Genomic DNA, 19,591 nt, shown 5'->3' with positions numbered 1-19,591 from the left:
GTACATGGGATCCCGGTCACATGACCGAGATCACATGGTGTATTAGAGAACTCGTATTGCGGCGCATGCGCAGTAAGGGCGAAACGGGACAGTTATAGGAAATGACAAAACACATAGACATAGGACATTGAAACATAGAAAAATAGTGCAGTGAGAAAAAGGGTGAATGAATTAATGGAGTGAAAGAAATGTGAAGTGCAAGTGAAAAAATCAAATGTGCGCCAAAGTGCTGAAGTGCAAAAAGCTAAAAAAGAATAAGTACCCGCCATATAACTTACCCACAGATAATCTATAAAGTGCAAAAACTGAGCAAAAAAAAAAAATTAAATGCAAAGGAAACTACCAATCCACATCTATATGTATAGACACACACAAATATATAATTACTATTATAAACCCAACAATATATCAAAACCTCTCTATGTTATACAAATATATTCATGAATTCTAATATTGTGCCCATTATGCAGTATCTCTACACGTGTGTAATGTACCAAATATCTATATAAAATGATACCATCAGATAATAAAACAACATAATCAAGTGTACGTGTCCTGCCAATGGTGACGTATGGGCAAAAATCATTGCCAACTCTCATAAAAATATATACAATAAAATGCCATGCAAAAATGGCTGGAAAATCTTAACCAAGTCTCCATAGTAGTGAAAATGTAAAGTGTCATCGCTATATAGTATCATAGACCTAGGAATCAGGTGCAAATCAACAACAGTGAACAAAGTGCAGAACCATTATCCATGGCGGGGAGAGGATGAACCCCAAGGCGTGCCCATCCAACATCCAATAGGGAAGAACCTACCAGTATTACAAATAGGGATCTGTAGCGCGTATCCGAAGAGCGGGAAGAAGGGGGGGGGGATACATTTAGATAAGATATCAAATCCCAGGATGATATACAACTCTACACTCACACCATAAAACAGGTAGACTCATTTATTGCTTAAAAAAAAAATAAGAACATGCGTACAATATAAAAACAATAAAAAAATAGAATAAAACAAGCCAAAGCTGAAAAGCAAGTAGATATTCCCCGGAGTACAGTCGGATTTCATATTATTATACACATGGTTGAATCTTTTTTCATTGGGTTTTTCTTAATGAATCTATTCCTAAGTATGGTGCGAAGCTATTGTACTCATTGCGGCCATGTGGAGCCAGGGGGTCTAGTTTATACATCCACATTGTCTCTCTCTGACCCAGTCGCTTGTTTATCTCACCCCCTCTTTCACTGGGGTACACTACATCTATTCCTTGTACTTTAAGGAGGGAATCATCCCAGTTGGGGACTGACCTGAAGTGTCGTGGAATAGTCTTTAGGTCCCCTATCTCTGTCGCGTCTCCTGCTGCTCTGATGTCCAAGACATGTTCACGTCTTCTTCTTCTAAGTTGGCGCGACGTCATGTCGACATAGATCAAGTTGCATGGACATGTGGCAAAATATACTACGGACTTAGTTTTGCAGGATACGGAATGACAGATCTTGTATTCCTTAGTGCCATCAGATCTGTGGAAGGTCGGAGTTCTTTCCATAGTCGGACATGCCACACATCCTCTACTTGGGCCTGAGCCCCATCTTGGAGGTCTGGAGCCAAAGATCCCCGTCATTCCTTTTGAGTTATAATGACTTCGAACAAGATGATCACGAAAATTACGAGATCTTTTATACGTCACTGACTCTGTGGAATCAAGGACGTTGTATAGAAAGGGATCAGTCAATAAAATTGTCCAGTGCTTCTCCAAGGCTTCCACCATTTCCTTACCTTACCTTTTGGTCTGCCGAGTCCGGTTCTTCTTAGGTTCTAATAAATCACGACGATTGGTATTCTTAGCTCACAATTAGGCTCTCCTGATACAGCGATTACTGTACCCCTTTCTCGGAATCGCCGGGTCAAATCTGCAGCCTGCAGATGTTTTGGGTGAATTTACGGTAGATACGGCGGGATTTCTGCAAACTGATCTGTATAGGAAAAAGAACTCGGCAAACACCGTACTACATGCTAAGTCATCCCACCCAAAACATCTTACATCTGTACGGGGGGGACATGCTGACCCCATATCTGTGCTTACATCTGTACGGGGGGCTGACCCCATATCTGTGCTTACATCTGTACAGGGGGGGGGGGCTGACCCCATATCTGTGCTTACATCTGTACGGGGGGCTGACCCCATATCTGTGCTTACATCTGTACGGGGGGGGGGGCTGACCCCATATCTGTGCTTACATCTGTACGGGGGGGGGCTGACCCCATATCTGTGCTTACATCTGTACGGGGGGGACATGCTGACCCCATATCTGTGCTTACATCTGTACGGGGGGCTGACCCCATATCTGTGCTTACATCTGTACGGGGGGGACATGCTGACCCCATATCTGTGCTTACATCTGTACGGGGGGCTGACCCCATATCTGTGCTTACATCTGTACGGGGGGGCTGACCCCATATCTGTGCTTACATCTGTAAGGGGGGCTGACCCCATATCTGTGCTTACATCTGTACAGGGGGGGGGGGCTGACCCCATATCTGTGCTTACATCTGTACGGGGGGCTGACCCCATATCTGTGCTTACATCTGTACGGGGGGCTGACCCCATATCTGTGCTTACATCTGTACAGTGGGCTGACCCCATATCTGTGCTTACATCTGTACGGGGGGGACTGACCCCATATCTGTGCTTACATCTGTACGGGGGGGGCTGACCCCATATCTGTGCTTACATCTGTACGGGGGGCTGACCCCATATCTGTGCTTACATCTGTACGGGGGGGGGGGGCTGACCCCATATCTGTGCTTACATCTGTACGGGGGGGTCTGACCCCATATCTGTGCTTACATCTGTACGGGGGGCTGACCCCATATCTGTGCTTACATCTGTACGGGGGACACGCTGACCCCATATCTGTGCTTACATCTGTACGGGGGGGTCTGACCCCATATCTGTGCTTACATCTGTACGGGGGGCTGACCCCATATCTGTGCTTACATCTGTACGGGGGACACGCTGACCCCATATCTGTGCTTACATCTGTACGGGGGGGACATGCTGACCCCATATCTGTGCTTACATCTGTACGGGGGGCTGACCCCATATCTGTGCTTACATCTGTACGGGGGGCTGACCCCATATCTATGCTTACATCTGTACGGGGGGCTGACCCCATATCTGTGCTTACATCTGTACGGGGGGCTGACCCCATATCTATGCTTACATCTGTACGGGGGGCTGACCCCATATCTGTGCTTACATCTGTACGGGGGGCTGACCCCATATCTGTGCTTACATCTGTACGGGGGGGACATGCTGACCCCATATCTGTGCTTACATCTGTACGGGGGGCTGACCCCATATCTGTGCTTACATCTGTACGGGGGGGACATGCTGACCCCATATCTGGGCTTACATCTGTACGGGGGGCTGACCCCATATCTGTCCTTACATCTGTACAGGGGGGGGGGCTGACCCCATATCTGTGCTTACATCTGTACAGGGGGCTGACCCCATATCTGTGCTTACATCTGTACGGGGGGCTGACCCCATATCTGTGCTTACATCTGTACGGGGGGGCTGACCCCATATCTGTGCTTACATCTGTACGGGGGGCTGACCCCATATCTGTGCTTACATCTGTACGGGGGGGCTGACCCCATATCTGTGCTTACATCTGTACGGGGGGCTGACCCCATATCTGTGCTTACATCTGTACGGGGGGCTGACCCCATATCTGTGCTTACATCTGTACGGGGGGCTGACCCCATATCTGTGCTTACATCTGTACGGGGGGGGGCTGACCCCATATCTGTGCTTACATCTGTACGGGGGGGCTGACCCCATATCTGTGCTTACATCTGTACGGGGGGGCTGACCCCATATCTGTGCTTACATCTGTACGGGGGGGGCTGACCCCATATCTGTGCTTACATCTGTACGGGGGGGGCTGACCCCATATCTGTGCTTACATCTGTACGGGGGGGCTGACCCCATATCTGTGCTTACATCTGTACGGGGGGGACATGCTGACCTCATATCTGTGCTTACATCTGTACGGGGGGCTGACCCCATATCTGTCCTTACATCTGTACAGGGGGGGGGGCTGACCCCATATCTGTGCTTACATCTGTACGGGGGGCTGACCCCATATCTGTGCTTACATCTGTACGGGGGGCTGACCCCATATCTGTGCTTACATCTGTACGGGGGGGCTGACCCCATATCTGTCCTTACATCTGTACGGGGGGCTGACCCCATATCTGTGCTTACATCTGTACGGGGGGCTGACCCCATATCTGTGCTTACATCTGTACAGGGGGCTGACCCCATATCTGTGCTTACATCTGTACGGGGGACTGACCCCATATCTGTGCTTACATCTGTACGGGGGGGACATGCTGACCCCATATCTGTGCTTACATCTGTACGGGGGGGGGGGGGCTGACCCCATATCTGTGCTTACATCTGTACGGGGGGCTGACCCCATATTTGTGCTTACTTCTGTACAGGGGGGGGGGGGGCTGACCCCATATCTGTGCTTACATCTGTACGGGGGGGACATGCTGACCCCATATCTGTGCTTACATCTGTACGGGGGGGACATGCTGACCCCATATCTGTGCTTACATCTGTACGGGGGGGGGGGCTGACCCCATATCTGGGCTTACATCTGTACGGGGGGGACATGCTGACCCCATATCTGTGCTTACATCTGTACGGGGGGGCTGACCCCATATCTGTGCTTACATCTGTACGGGGGGGACATGCTGACCCCATATCTGTGCTTACATCTGTACGGGGGGCTGACCCCATATCTGTGCTTACATCTGTACGGGGGGGGGGGGCTGACCCCATATCTGGGCTTACAACTGTACGGGGGGGACATGCTGACCCCATATCTGTGCTTACATCTGTACGGGGGGGCTGACCCCATATCTGTGCTTACATCTGTACGGGGGGGACATGCTGACCCCATATCTGTGCTTACATCTGTACGGGGGGCTGACCCCATATCTGTGCTTACATCTGTACGGGGGGCTGACCCCATATCTGTGCTTACATCTGTACGGGGGGGCTGACCCCATATCTGTGCTTACATCTGTACGGGGGGCTGACCCCATATCTGTGCTTACATCTGTACGGGGGGGGGGGGCTGACCCCATATCTGTGCTTACATCTGTACGGGGGGGGGGGGCTGACCCCATATCTGTGCTTACATCTGTACGGGGGGGGGGGCTGACCCCATATCTGTGCTTACATCTGTACGGGGGGGGGGGGGGGCTGACCCCATATCTGTGCTTACATCTGTACGGGGGGGACATGCTGACCCCATATCTGTGCTTACATCTGTACGGGGGGCTGACCCCATATCTGTGCTTACATCTGTACGGGGGGGGGGGCTGACCCCATATCTGTGCTTACATCTGTACGGGGGGGACATGCTGACCCCATATCTGTGCTTACATCTGTACGGGGGGGGGGGGCTGACCCCATATCTGTGCTTACATCTGTACGGGGGGCTGACCCCATATCTGTGCTTACATCTGTACAGGGGGGGGGGCTGACCCCATATCTGTGCTTACATCTGTACGGGGGGGGACATGCTGACCCCATATCTGTGCTTACATCTGTACGGGGGGCTGACCCCATATCTGTGCTTACATCTGTACGGGGGGCTGACCCCATATCTGTGCTTACATCTGTACGGGGGGGGCTGACCCCATATCTGTGCTTACATCTGTACGGGGGGGGACATGCTGACCCCATATCTGTGCTTACATCTGTACGGGGGGCTGACCCCATATCTGTGCTTACATCTGTACGGGGGGGGGGGCTGACCCCATATCTGTGCTTACATCTGTACGGGGGGCTGACCCCATATGTGTGCTTACATCTGTACGGGGGGCTGACCCCATATCTGTGCTTACATCTGTACGGGGGGGACATGCTGACCCCATATCTGTGCTTACATCTGTACGGGGGGGACATGCTGACCCCATATCTGTGCTTACATCTGTACGGGGGGGACATGCTGACCCCATATCTGTGCTTACATCTGTACGGGGGGGACATGCTGACCCCATATCTGTGCTTACATCTGTACGGGGGGGGCTGACCCCATATCTGTGCTTACATCTGTACGGGGGGCTGACCCCATATCTGTGCTTACATCTGTACGGGGGGGGCTGACCCCATATCTGTGCTTACATCTGTACGGGGGGGCTGACCCCATATCTGTGCTTACATCTGTACGGGGGGCTGACCCCATATCTGTCCTTACATCTGTACGGGGGGGCTGACCCCATATCTGTGCTTACATCTGTACGGGGGGGGGGGGGCTGACCCCATATCTGTGCTTACATCTGTACAGGGGGGGGGACATGCTGACCCCATATCTGTGCTTACATCTGTACGGGGGGCTGACCCCATATCTGTGCTTACATCTGTACGGGGGGCTGACCCCATATCTGTGCTTACATCTGTACGGGGGGCTGACCCCATATCTGTGCTTACATCTGTACGGGGGGCTGACCCCATATCTGTGCTTACATCTGTACGGGGGGGGGCTGACCCCATATCTGTGCTTACATCTGTACGGGGGGGTCTGACCCCATATCTGTGCTTACATCTGTACGGGGGGGGGGGGCTGACCCCATATCTGTGCTTACATCTGTACGGGGGGCTGACCCCATATCTGTGCTTACATCTGTACGGGGGGCTGACCCCATATCTGTGCTTACATCTGTACGGGGGGCTGACCCCATATCTGTGCTTACATCTGTACGGGGGGCTGACCCCATATCTGTGCTTACATCTGTACAGGGGGCTGACCCCATATCTGTGCTTACATCTGTACGGGGGGACATGCTGACCCCATATCTGTGCCTACATCTGTACGGGGGGGGACATGCTGACCCCATATCTGTGCTTACATCTGGTATGGGGGGACACGCCAGGGTTATGACGTGGCAGAAGCCATCTGTGTCAGCAGCCAATGAGACCCCTACACCTCAGCAATGACGTTTCTGAACTTTCTATGTGCTCTGCACTGATTGGCTGGCAGAGAGGCGCACGAACAATAACTCCAACAAACAGTTAAATGTTCTTCGGTCCAATTCAAGAAAATTGCGATGTTTAACTTAACTTTTCTAAAACCGTTTGAGCAACACTAGTGAGGAGCCTACAGTGTTTGTCTGGTAGTCCCTACAGGGACGACTCGTGACTGAGAGAAGGCTTCATGGCGGCCCAGGCCAGATGGAGAGGAAGAGGAAAATCTGAGAAGAAGCCCCCTGTGAGACACTGGATCTAACTGCAGTGTAATCACTTATGGTGGGCAGGTTCTGTGTAGAGCTGGTATCTGCTGCTATATGGTCACTGTGTGAGGAGATACTGATCTTTGTACAGTGGATTTTATTCCATAGCAGTGGTGCTATTAGTCAGCAGGTGGCGGTATTAGTCAGCATGTGGTGGTATTAGTATGTGGTGGTATTAGTTGGTATGTTGCGGTATTAGTATGTGGGGGTATTAGTCGGTATGTGGTGGTATTAGTTGGTATGTGGCGGTATTAGTATGTGGTGGTATTAGTTGGTATGTGGCGGTATTAGTATGTGGGGGTATTAGTCGGTATGTGGCGGTATTAGTATGTGGTGGTATTAGTCGGTATGTTGCGGTATTAGTATGTGGGGGTATTAGTCGGTATGTGGTGGTATTAGTCGGTATGTTGCGGTATTAGTATGTGGGGGTATTAGTCGGTATGTGGCGGTATTAGTATGTGGTGGTATTAGTCGGTATGTTGCGGTTTTAGTATGTGGGGGTATTAGTCGGTATGTGGTGGTATTAGTTGGTATGTGGCGGTATTAGTATGTGGTGGTATTAGTTGGTATGTGGCGGTATTAGTATGTGGGGGTATTAGTATGTGGTGGTATTAGTATGTGGCAGTAAGTATGTGGCGGTATCAGTATGTGGTGGTATTAGTATGTGGCGGTATTAGTATGTGGTGGTATTAGTCGGTATGTGGGGTATTAGTTGGTATGTGGTGGTATTAGTTGGTATGTGACGGTATTAGTATGTGGCGGTATTAGTTGGTATGTGGCGGTATTAGTATGTGGTGGTATTAGTATGTGGTGGTATTAGTATGTGGTGGTATCAGTATGTGGGGGTATTAGTATGTGGTGGTATTAGTATGTGGTGGTATTAGTATGTGGTGGTATCAGTATGTGGGGGTATCAGTATGTGGCGGTATCAGTATGTGGTGGTATCAGTATGTGGCGGTATTAGTATGTGGTGGTATTAGTCGGTATGTGGTGGTATTAGTATGTGGTGGTATTAGTCGGTATGTGGCGGTATTAGTATGTGGGGTATTAGTCGATATGTGGTGGTATTAGTTGGTATGTGGCGGTATTAGTATGTGGCGGTATTAGTCGGTATGTGGCGGTATTAGTATGTGGTGGTATTAGTATGTGGCTGTATTAGTATGTGGCGGTATTAGTATGTGGGGTATTAGTCGATATGTGGTGGTATTAGTTGGTATGTGGCGGTATTAGTATGTGGCGGTATTAGTCGGTATGTGGCGGTATTAGTATGTGGTGGTATTAGTATGTGGCTGTATTAGTATGTGGCGGTATTAGTATGTGGTGGTATTAGTCGGTATGTGGCGGTATTAGTATGTGGTGGTATTAGTCGGTATGTGGCGGTATTAGTATGTGGTGGTATTAGTCGGTATGTGGCGGTATTAATATGTGGGGGTATTAGTCGGTATGTGGCGGTATTAATATGTGGGGGTATTAGTCGGTATGTGGTGGTATTAGTTGGTATGTGGTTTTATTAGTATTTGGTGATATTAGTATGTTAGTAGTGTGTGTGTAGTATGTTAGTTATTGGCGGTATTAGTATGTGGTGGTATCAGTATGTGGCTGTATTAGTATGTGGCGGTATTAGTATGTGGCGGTATTAGTATGTGGTGGTATTAGTCGGTATGTGGCGGTATTAGTATGTGGTGGTATTAGTCGGTATGTGGCGGTATTAGTATGTGGTGGTATTAGTCGGTATGTGGCGGTATTAGTATGTGGGGTATTAGTCGATATGTGGTGGTATTAGTTGGTATGTGGCGGTATTAGTATGTGGCGGTATTAGTCGGTATGTGGCGGTATTAGTATGTGGGGGTATTAGTATGTGGTGGTATTAGTATGTGGCAGTAAGTATGTGGCAGTATTAGTATGTGGCGGTATTAGTATGTGGTGGTATCAGTATGTGGTGGTATCAGTATGTGGCGGTATTAGTATGTGGCTGTATTAGTATGTGGCGGTATTAGTATGTGGGGGTATTAGTATGTGGTGGTATTAGTCGGTATGTGGCGGCATTAGTATGTTAGTAGTGTGTGTGTAGTATGTTAGTTATTGGTCTTGGTATACAGGATTTGGTCAGTGTGATGGTGATATGTATGGTAATAATTATTGCTCCTTATATACTGGTGCTGTAATACTCCCTCTAATACTATATCTATCTATAGCGAATGGGGGGGCAATCAGAAGTTTGCTATGGGGCCCAGCCATTTCTAGTTACGCCCCTGGGGCTATTCTAAACTAAAACTACATTCTCACCCATTGGAGGGTTAAAGTTCCCGAAATCCCAAAGGCTTTTGTCTACTATCAAAGACGTCGAGTGGGGGAGGAAGATGGAGGGGTGATCCCTGAGATGGCTGCGGAGAGGTCCCGGAGAGATCCATGGTAACTGATAACATTTCTGCTGAAGGTGACAGAAGCCCCAAAGCACTATGGGTACCATGACACTAAGGGCCCTATTACACCAACAGATTGTCTTGTTTTTAAGCCAAAGCCAGGAATGGATCTGAAAAGAGGAGAAAGCTTGTCTTTCCTTTATTACTAGTGATGAGCGGACGTGCTGGTCCGAGCTTGGTACTCGATGGAGTATTAGGGTACTTGATGGAGTATTAGGGTACTCGATGGAGTATTAGGGTACTTGATGGAGTATTAGGGTACTCGATGGAGTATTAGGGTACTCGATGGTTCTCGTTACTCGGACGAGCATCTCACGATACTCGAGAATATGGCATCTTCCGTTTCCTGTAAGTTTGGGCGCTATTTCTCAGCCAATAAACATGCAGGAGACTCTTTGGTACATCCTGCGATGACGTGGGACCCATACATGTCGATAGCAGCGATTGGTTGGCCAGATCACATGACCCTGCCATATAAAACTGGGCGGGGGCAGTGCTGGCTTCAGACGCATGCTGTGAGAGATCAGGGAGAGCGTTAGGGTTGGTTCACACTGAGGAATTCTCGCGGATAAACTCAGCGGAATTCCGCCGGCTGTACGCGCGCACGGCCCTGCACCTTTCCGCCGGCTCCATAGACACCATTCTATGTGCCGGCTGACATGTGGACATGTAAATTCTTTCAGCGGAATCAGCCGGCCCATAGAATGGTGTCTATGGAGCCGGCGGAAAGGTGCAGGGCCGTGCGCGCGTACAGCCAATGGAATTCCGCTGAGTTTATCCACGAGAATTCCTCAAGAAGCGTTCCTGTAGGCAGTGATACTATATACAGTATATATATTACTCCAGACTGCTGTCTGGGACTTGCAGTGCACCTGCCATGATCTTAGCTCTACACTATGGTGATCGGCTGCTGGCAGAAAGGGGACATTAGGTGTTACATACAGACCCCTAAGAAGTGCTCAGTACTATTATATTATTTTGTGGCTGGTGGTGCTGCTGTACATTGTATTGTTGTGATTTGTAGTACACCCAGGGGCGGATTAACTTTACCATAGGCCCCGGGCTGTTCACCAAGCCTGGGCCCCCCCACCCCACTGTAACTATGGCAGCACTAGCCTGGGCCCCCCACCCCACTGCAACTATGGCAGCACTAGCCTGGGCCCCCCACCCCACTTTAACTATGGCAGCACTAGCCTGGCCCCCCCCCCCACCCCACTGTAACTATGGCAGCACTAGCCTGGGCCCCCCACCCCACTGTAACTATGGCAGCACTAGCCTGGGCCCCCCCCCACCCCACTGTAACTATGGCAGCACTAGCCTGGGCCCCCCACCCCACTGTAACTATGGCGGCACTAGCCTGGGCCCCCCACCCCACTGTAACTATGGCAGCACTAGCCGGGGCCCCCCCCCACCCCACTGTAACTATGGCAGCACTAGCCTGGGCCCCCCACCCCACTGTAACTATGGCAGCACTAGCCTGGGCCCCCCCACCCCACTGTAACTATGGCAGCACTAGCCTGGGCCCCCCACCCCACTGTAACTATGGCGGCACTAGCCTGGGCCCCCCACCCCACTGTAACTATGGCAGCACTAGCCTGGGCCCCACCCCACTGTAACTATGGCAGCACTAGCCTGGGCCCCCCCACCCCACTATAACTATGGCAGCACTAGCCTGGGCCCCCCACCCCACTGTAACTATGGCAGCACTAGCCTGGGCCCCACCCCACTGTAACTATGGCAGCACTAGCCTGGGCCCCCCCACCCCCCTGTAACTATGGCAGCACTAGCCTGGGCCCCTCACCCCACTGTAACTATGGCAGCACTAGCCTGGGCCCCCCACCCCACTGTAATTATGGCAGCACTAGCCTGGGCCCCCCACCCCACTGTAACTATGGCAGCACTATCCTGGGCCCCCCACCCCACTGTAACTATGGCAGCACTAGCCTGGGCCCCCCACCCCACTGTAACTATGGCAGCACTAGCCTGGGCCCCCCCACCCCACTGTAACTATGGCAGCACTAGCCTGGGCCCCCCACCCCACTGTAACTATGGCAGCACTATCCTGGGCCCCCCACCCCACTGTAACTATGGCAGCACTAGCCTGGGCCCCCCACCCCACTGTAACTATGGCAGCATTAGCCTGGGCCCCCCCACCCCACTGTAACTATGGCAGCACTAGCCTGGGCGCCCCACCCCACTGTAACTATGGCAGCACTAGCCTGGGCCCCCCACCCCACTGTAACTATGGCAGCACTAGCCTGGGCCCCCCCACCCCACTGTAACTATGGCAGCACTAGTCTGGGCCCCCCTACCCCACTGTAACTATGGCAGCACTAGTCTGGGCCCCCCCACCCCACTGTAACTATGGCACCACTAGCCTGGGCGCCCCACCCCACTGTAACTATGGCAGCACTAGCCTGGGCCCCCCACCCCACTGTAACTATGGCAGCACTAGCCTGGGCCCCCCCACCCCACTGTAACTATGGCAGCACTAGTCTGGGCCCCCCTACCCCACTGTAACTATGGCAGCACTAGTCTGGGCCCCCCCACCCCACTGTAACTATGGCAGCACTAGCCTGGGCGCCCCACCCCACTGTAACTATGGCAGCACTAGTCTGGCGTTCATAGTACAGGACAGATAATGTCATGATGTCCTGATTTGTGCAAAATTGCCACAAAAAAAACTGTGATTTTTGCAAATCATGGCGGAAGTGTAGCCCGGAGACAGTACACCACTGACAGGATAAGTCTTTTTGACGCCCCTATTATAATCCACTGCTGAATACACCTGCATAGAACCTCACTGCTCATTGTCCTGTGTAATATACACCATCTACCACCACTTACACACAGACTATATACGACAACTCCCAAAAACTAGTGTGACCAGTATATTTTCTCATCTGCAGCCAGTCATCGGGGTTGCTTTATTTTTTAGTGCAGCCATATCCAACCTCATGGCTCATTGTCCTGTGTAGGAGGGTGGCATACACTATATAGCTGCACTTAGCCACAGACTATATACAACTACCTCCAAAAGTAGTCTGAGTAATATATTTTCTTGGCTTGCTGTGATCTGTAGTGCAGCTATCTCAGTCTTGACTGTGCAGTGTCCATAAAATGGTGAACCCCAGGGGTAAGGGTCGAGGGCGTGGGGTTCCAAGCGATGCAGCAGGCAGTGGCCGTGGTTCAGGGCAGGGTGACACAGCAGCACCCGTTGAGGAGGGAGCAGTGGCACCGCAGACGTCCACTCCCTAGCTTCTTTGCCCAACTCACAGGGTCTCATGGTAGACCGATATTGAAACCGCAGCAGTGTGAACAGGTGATGACGTGGATAGCGGATAATGTGTCCAGTAACTTATCCACCACCCAGTCTTCCCAGCAGTCCGCCCACGCTACCCAAGGGAGAGGAACCCTTGCTCCATTAGCTCCGCCTCCTTCCCCACAGCCTGGCCCCTCCATCCACCACCACCACCAGGCTCCCAGGAACTCTTCTCTGGACCCTTCCCTGAGTCAGAGCAACTGGAGCAGTCGATCTGTCCTGATGCCCAAACTATGCAGCTCAGGCAGTCAGTGGGTGATGAGAGTGGGGACTTGCAAGTAGGGTTGGAAGAGGTGTCTGATGATGACGATGAGACCCGGTTGTCAGACAGTGAGGTTGTTGTCATGGATGTAACTCAGAGTGAGGAGGAGAGTGAGGAGCTGGTGGATGAGGACGAGGTGACTGACCCGAGCTGGGTGGATAAGCCTAGTGAAGACCGTGCTTCTGAGGGGGAGGCAAGATCACCCACAGGACCGGTTGGAAGAGGAAGAGGGGTGGGCAGAGGGAGAAGCAGGGGCACAGTGAGTAGATCAGCAACTGTTTCACAGAGTCAAACTCCCGTGGCCAGGCCTAGATGTTCCCAAGTCTGGAGGAAGAAAGTGCAGATGACCGACGGACTGTAGTGTGCATTGTGTGCCACGCCAGGATCAGCAGGGGAGCCACCACTACCAGCCAAACCACTACCAGCATGCGCAGGCACATGAGTGCTAAACACCCCACTCAGTGGAACCAAGGCCGTTCAGTGACTGCCAGTCGCACCCCTGCTCCTTCCCTTGTGTCAGGTGCTGGCTCTGTCAGTCCCCCCGCCCAGGCCCCAGGCACGAGCGCCTCCCGCCCTACACGCACCCCTTCACCTCCACTATGCTCCACACCCTCCAGCAAGGTGTCCAAGCGCAGCGTTCTACTATCCCTGCAGCAACTGTTCCTGCAGCAGATGGAAGCACAAATACACGGCCACTCACCTGCATGCACAAGCCCTAAATGTGCACATAGGCAAACTGCTGAGCTTGGAGATGCTGCCCTATCGGCTGGTAGAGACAGAGGCTATTAGGAACCTCATGGCGGTGGCTGTCCCTCGGTACTCTGTCCCCAGCAGCCACTACTTTTCATGGTGTGCCGTCCCAGCCCTACACCAGCACGTGTCGGATAACATCATCCGTGCCCTGACCAACGCGGTCAGCGACAAGGTTCACCTAACCAAGGACACGTGGACAAGTGCTGGCGGGCAGGGACACTATATCTTCCTGACGGCACATTTGGTCAACTTGGTGGAGGCTGGGACAGAGTCTGACCCTGGTTCTGCTCATGTGGTGCCCACACCAAGGATTGCGGGGCCTACCTCGGTTGCGGTCTCTCATGATTTGTATACCTCTTTCTCCTCCTCTTCTTCCTCCTCCTCTCTATTACCCTCCACGAGCACGTCGCCTCCATCTCGTATCATCAGCAGTGCGGTGGGTAAGCGCCAACAGGCGGTGTTGAAACTGCTGAGCTTAGGCGACAAGAGGCACACGGCCCAGGAGCTGTTGCAGGACATCACGGCGCAGACAGATCTTTGGCTCGCACGGCAGAACCAGGCATGGTTGTGTGTGACAACGGGCGGAACCTGGTGGTGGCTCTGCAACTCGGCAGCCTCACACATGTACCATGCCTGGCCCACGTGTTCAACCTAGTGGTGCAGCGGTTTCTTAAGACCTACCCCAATTTGGCTGACTTGCTCACCAAGGTGCGGCGCATCTGTGCGCATTTCCGCAAGTCAACCACGGATGCTGCCACCCTTAGGGCAGTGAAAAGGCGCTTGCAACTGCCGGCTCACCGACTGCTGTGCGACGTGCCCACGAGGTGGAATTCCACCTTCCAGATGGTAGCCAGGGTTTCCCAGCAACGCAGAGCCATTGTGGAATGCCAGATGTCAACCTCGGTTTAAAGCGGTAGTCAGGTCAGTCAGCTACCTCAAATCTACAATGAGGAGTTGATGTCTGCTATCTGTCAGGTACTGGGCCCCTTTGAGGAGTCAACACAGATGGTCAGCGGCGATGCCGCCATCATCAGCCTCACCATCCCGCTGCTGTGTCTGCTTCAAACCTCCCTGCTCAGCTTGAAGTCTGACACTTTGCCTTCATCTCAGGAGACGGGTGAAGAACATCCACCGCTAGATAGCCAGACCACCCTGACGTCAGTTTCTCACCACCGAGTAGAGGATGATGAGGAGGATGAAGAAGAGGAGCAGACTGCTGCCGCCACTGAAGAGGTTACCCATGCTCGATCCTTAGTTGTTGAGCGTGTATGGCCTGAAGAGGAGGAATTGGTGGAGGATGAGGAGGAGGAGGAGGAAATTGAGGCTAGTGAGGAGAGGGAGTTCTTGCGTGTTGGGACCCTGGCACACACGGCTGACTTTATGTTAGCCAATCTTTCCCGTGACCCTCAGGTTAAATATTTTTTTGACAACACAGATTACTGGGTGTTCACCCTCCTGGACCCTCGGTACAAACAGAACTTTTCCACTCTCATTACTGCCGAGGAACGCAGTATGAGAGGGAATCAATATCAACAGGCCCTGGTGCAGAAGCTGAAAATGTACTGCCCATCTGACACCACTAGCGCCAGAGGACGTAGTTCTGTGGGCTAGGGATGGTCCGAATCTGCCGAGGTTCGGGTTCGTATGAACCCAAACGCTCTGCATCAGATTCCCGCTGTCTGCCCACTCTGTGGAGAGGGTGGATACAGCGGGAGGACCGCCTGGAAAACTGGGATACAGCCTATGGTTATGGCTGTATCCCAGTTTTCCAGGCGGTCCTCCCGCTATATCCACCCTCTCCACAGAGCGGGCAGACAGCAGGAATCATTTCCGAGGGTTCGGGTTTGTACGAAACCGACCCGAACCAGGTTTGGACCATCCCTACTGTGGGCCAAAGAGCGGGGGAGAGGAGCGGTGGAGCAGGCAGCTTGTCAAGGGGCAGGGGAACACTCTCCAAGGCCTTTGACAGTTTCATGGCACCCCAGCAAGACTATGTCAACCGTCCCCAGTCTAGACAGAGTAGGGGGGAGGCCTTCAGAAAGATGGTGAGGGAGTACCTTGCTGACCATACCAATGTCCTTCCCGATCACTCTGCTACATAAAACTACTAGGTTATAAAGCTGGATACGTGGCCCAAACTGGCGCTTTACGCTTTGGAGGTGCTGGGCTGCCCTGCCGCTAGCGTGTTATCAGAGCGGGTCTTCAGTGCAGCTGGTGCCATCATCACTGATAAGCACACCCGCCTGTCAACTGACAGGCTGGCGTTTATAAAAATAAACAAAGCCTGGATTTCACCTGAATTCAACTGTCCACCTGGGGAAAGCAGCTCAACATGAAGATTCTTGGTATTTCCTCTCTTCCTCCTCCTCTTCCTCCTCCTTCAATTCTCATCCAACAGCCAAGTCTTCTTCCGCCATGCTGTGTCAGGCATAATTTTTGGGAGGCTCACCTGCTACCTCACTTTTAATGGTTCCCTGTGTCCTCACTGCCATGCTGTGTCAGGCTAAGTTTTTTTTATCTGCGTCATTAAAAGTAGCCAGTTACAGATGGGTTCCCACATCTCTACTAAATTACTTATCTTACTGGGATGTTGTCAACAAGACTGGCCAAATTCTGCTTGCTGCTTCCCATAACATATCAAGTCTGACAGAGTGATCCAAAATATTGTTCACTTACATAAGGTGAAAAACAAGGTTACATGAGCATAATGGTGAGGAGACAGAAAAGGATGGTTAGGAGGAGGGGCATGGTAAAGAGGAGGAGGAGGAGGATGATTGTGGGGAGAAGATGATGGCGAAGAGGAGGAGATGATGGTGAGGAGGAGGATGGTGAAGAGGAGATAATGATGAAGAGGAGCAAGATGGTGAGGAGAAGGAGGAGGAGATGATGGTGAGAAGGAGGAGATGAGGAGGAGGAGGAGAGGATGGTGAGGAGGAGGAGAGGATGGTGAGGAGGAGGAGATGATGGTGAGGAGGAGGAGGAGGAGGAGAAAAAGATGGTGAAGAGGAGAAGATGATAGTGAGGAGGAGATGATGGTGATAAGGTGTGTCCTCATTGTGTCTCAAGGTTATGGAGGAGAAATCAGTGCTGCAAAATGGTGATCACACCTCCACAGCTGTGCCCTGTGACGAGGGTCTCCTCTGTGATTGGGGGGGGGGGTCTCCTCTGTGATTGGGGGGGGGGTCTCCTCTGTGATTGGGGAGGTCTCCTCTGTGATTGGGGGGGGGTCTCCTCTGTGATTGGGGAGGTCTCCTCTGTGATTGGGGGGGGGGGTCTCCTCTGTGATTGGGGAGGTCTCCTCTGTGATTGGGGGGGGGGGTCTCCTCTGTGATTGGGGAGGTCTCATCTGTGATTGGGAGGGGGTCTCCTCTGTGATTGGGGAGGTCTCCTCTGTGATTGGGGGGGGGGTCTCCTCAGTGATTGGGGAGGTCTCATCTGTGATTGGGAGGGGGCCTCCTCTGTGATTGGGGAGGTCTCCTCTGTGATTGGGGGGGGTCTCCTCTGTGATTGGGGAGGTCTCCTCTGTGATTGGGGGGGTCTCCTCTGTGATTGGGGAGGTCTCCTCTGTGATTGGGAGGGGGTCTCCTCAGTGATTGGGGAGGTCTCATCTGTGATTCGGGGGTCTACTCTGTAATTGGGGGTGTCCTCTGTGACCGGGAGACCCCTGTGATTGGGGGAGGTCTCCCCTGTGATCGGGGGGGGGGGGGGGGTCTCCTCTGTGATTGGGGGAGGTCTCCTCTGTGATGGGGGTCTGTGATCCAAGGGTCTTCTCTGTGATCGGGGGTCTCCTCTGTGATCGGGGGTCTCCTCTGTGACACCGGGGGTGGGGGGTCTCCTCTGTGACACCGGGGTGGGGGGTCTCCTCTGTGATCGGAAGTCTGTGACGGGGGGGGGGGAACTCCTCTGTGACGGAGGTCTCCTCTGTGATTGGGGAGGTTTCCTCTGTGACGGGGGCCTCCTCTGTGATTGGGGGTCTCCTCTGTGATTGGGGGTCTCCTCTGTGACCAGGGGGGTCTCCTCTGTGATCCGGGGGTCTCCCCTGTGATCGGGGAAGGTCTCCTCTGTGATTTGGGGGGGGTGTCTCCTCTGTGATTTGGGGGGGGTCTCCTCTGTGATGGGGGGGGTCTCCTCTGTGACACCGGGGGAGGGGGGTCTCCTCTGTGACACCGGGGGGGGGGGGGTCTCCTCTGTGACATTGGGGGTGGGGGGTCTCCTCTGTGACACCGGGGGAGGGGGGTCTCCTCTGTGACACCGGGGGGGGGGGGGGGTCTCCTCTGTGACATTGGGGGGGGGGTCTCCTCTGTGATTGGGGGAGGTCTCCTCTGTGACACCGGGGGGGGGGTCTCCTCTGTGATTGGGGGAGGTCTCCTCTGTGACACCGGGGGGGGGGGTCTCCTCTGTGACATTGGGGGGGGGGGGGGGGGTCTCCTCTGTGATTGGGGGGAAGTCTGTGACGGGGGGGTCTCCTCTGACGGGGGTCTCCTCTGTGATTGGGGAGGTCTCCTCTGTGACCAGGGGGGTCTCCTCTGTGATTGGGGGTCTCCTCTGTGACACCGGGGGTGGGTCTCCTCTGTGATTGGGGGAGGTCTCCTCTGTGACACCGGGGGTGGGGGGGGGGGTCTCCTCTGTGATTGGGGGGGGGGGGGTCTCCTCTGTGACACCGGGGGTGGCGGGTCTCCTCTGTGACACTGGGGGGGGGGGTCTCCTCTGTGATCTGTGATTGGGGGGTCTCCTCTGTGATCTGTGATTGGGGAGGTCTCCTCTGTGACACCGGGGGGGGGGGGGTCTCCTTTGTGACACCGGGGGGGGGGGGTCTCCTCTGTGACACCGGGGGGGGGGGGGGTCTCCTCTGTGACACTGGGGGGGGTCTCCTCTGTGACACCGGGGGGGGGGGGGGGGTCTCCTCTGTGACACTGGGGGGGGGGTCTCCTCTGTGACACTGGGGGGGGGGGGGGTCTCCTCTGTGACACCGGGGGTCTGTGTCCTCATTGTGTCTTGTGTCTCCAGGTGATGGAGGAGAGCTCGGTGCTCCAGGATGAGGGGGTGGATGATGCTGAGGTGCAGATCTCGGTGCTCTCTCCGCGATGCTGGGCTATAGCCTCTCTCTGCTATCTGGACGATCCCTCCAAGTATTTCCCAGAAACCCTCAGTTCTCCCCTGCAGCATTTCACTGACTTCTATACAAAGAGTAAGGCTGGCCCCCCGCTCCCCCATAGGTGGGTGTGTGTGTGTACTGACGTCCCGGGTTTTCTCCTCAGGTCAGGCCGCTCTGGGCTCACACCACACTCAGTCTCGCCGGCTGCAGTGGACGTGGTTGGGGAACGCTGAGGTCCAGTATGGAGACCTGACGCTCCGAGTCTCCACCCTGCAGATGTTCATCTTACTGCTCTTCAACCAGCACCAGGTGAGATGTGGATCCAGCACCAGGTGAGATGTGGATCCAGCACCAGGTGAGATGTGGATCCAGCACCAGGTGAGATGTGGATCCAGCACCAGGTGAGATGTGGATC

General features: G+C 53.2%; 1 protein-coding gene across 3 annotated transcripts in view; it reads left to right on the top strand.

Annotated features, from left to right (window-relative positions):
• The window catches only part of LOC138774461 (cullin-9-like), an 88,934-nt gene that overhangs the window by 65,502 nt on the left and 3,841 nt on the right, over positions 1-19,591 (top strand). For all 3 annotated transcript variants that reach the window (XM_069955354.1, XM_069955352.1, XM_069955353.1), the window contains exons 26-27: positions 19,089-19,269; positions 19,340-19,485. In XM_069955354.1, the coding sequence (XP_069811455.1) occupies positions 19,089-19,269; positions 19,340-19,485 (327 nt within the window). The remainder of the gene's footprint in view (positions 1-19,088; positions 19,270-19,339; positions 19,486-19,591) is intronic.

Source organism: Dendropsophus ebraccatus, chromosome 15, assembly GCF_027789765.1.
Source record: "Dendropsophus ebraccatus isolate aDenEbr1 chromosome 15, aDenEbr1.pat, whole genome shotgun sequence".
NCBI classification, from domain to species: Eukaryota; Metazoa; Chordata; class Amphibia; order Anura; family Hylidae; genus Dendropsophus; species Dendropsophus ebraccatus.
The sequence above is the reverse complement of the archived record's forward strand: the minus strand, read 5'-3'. Positions and strand labels throughout refer to the sequence as shown.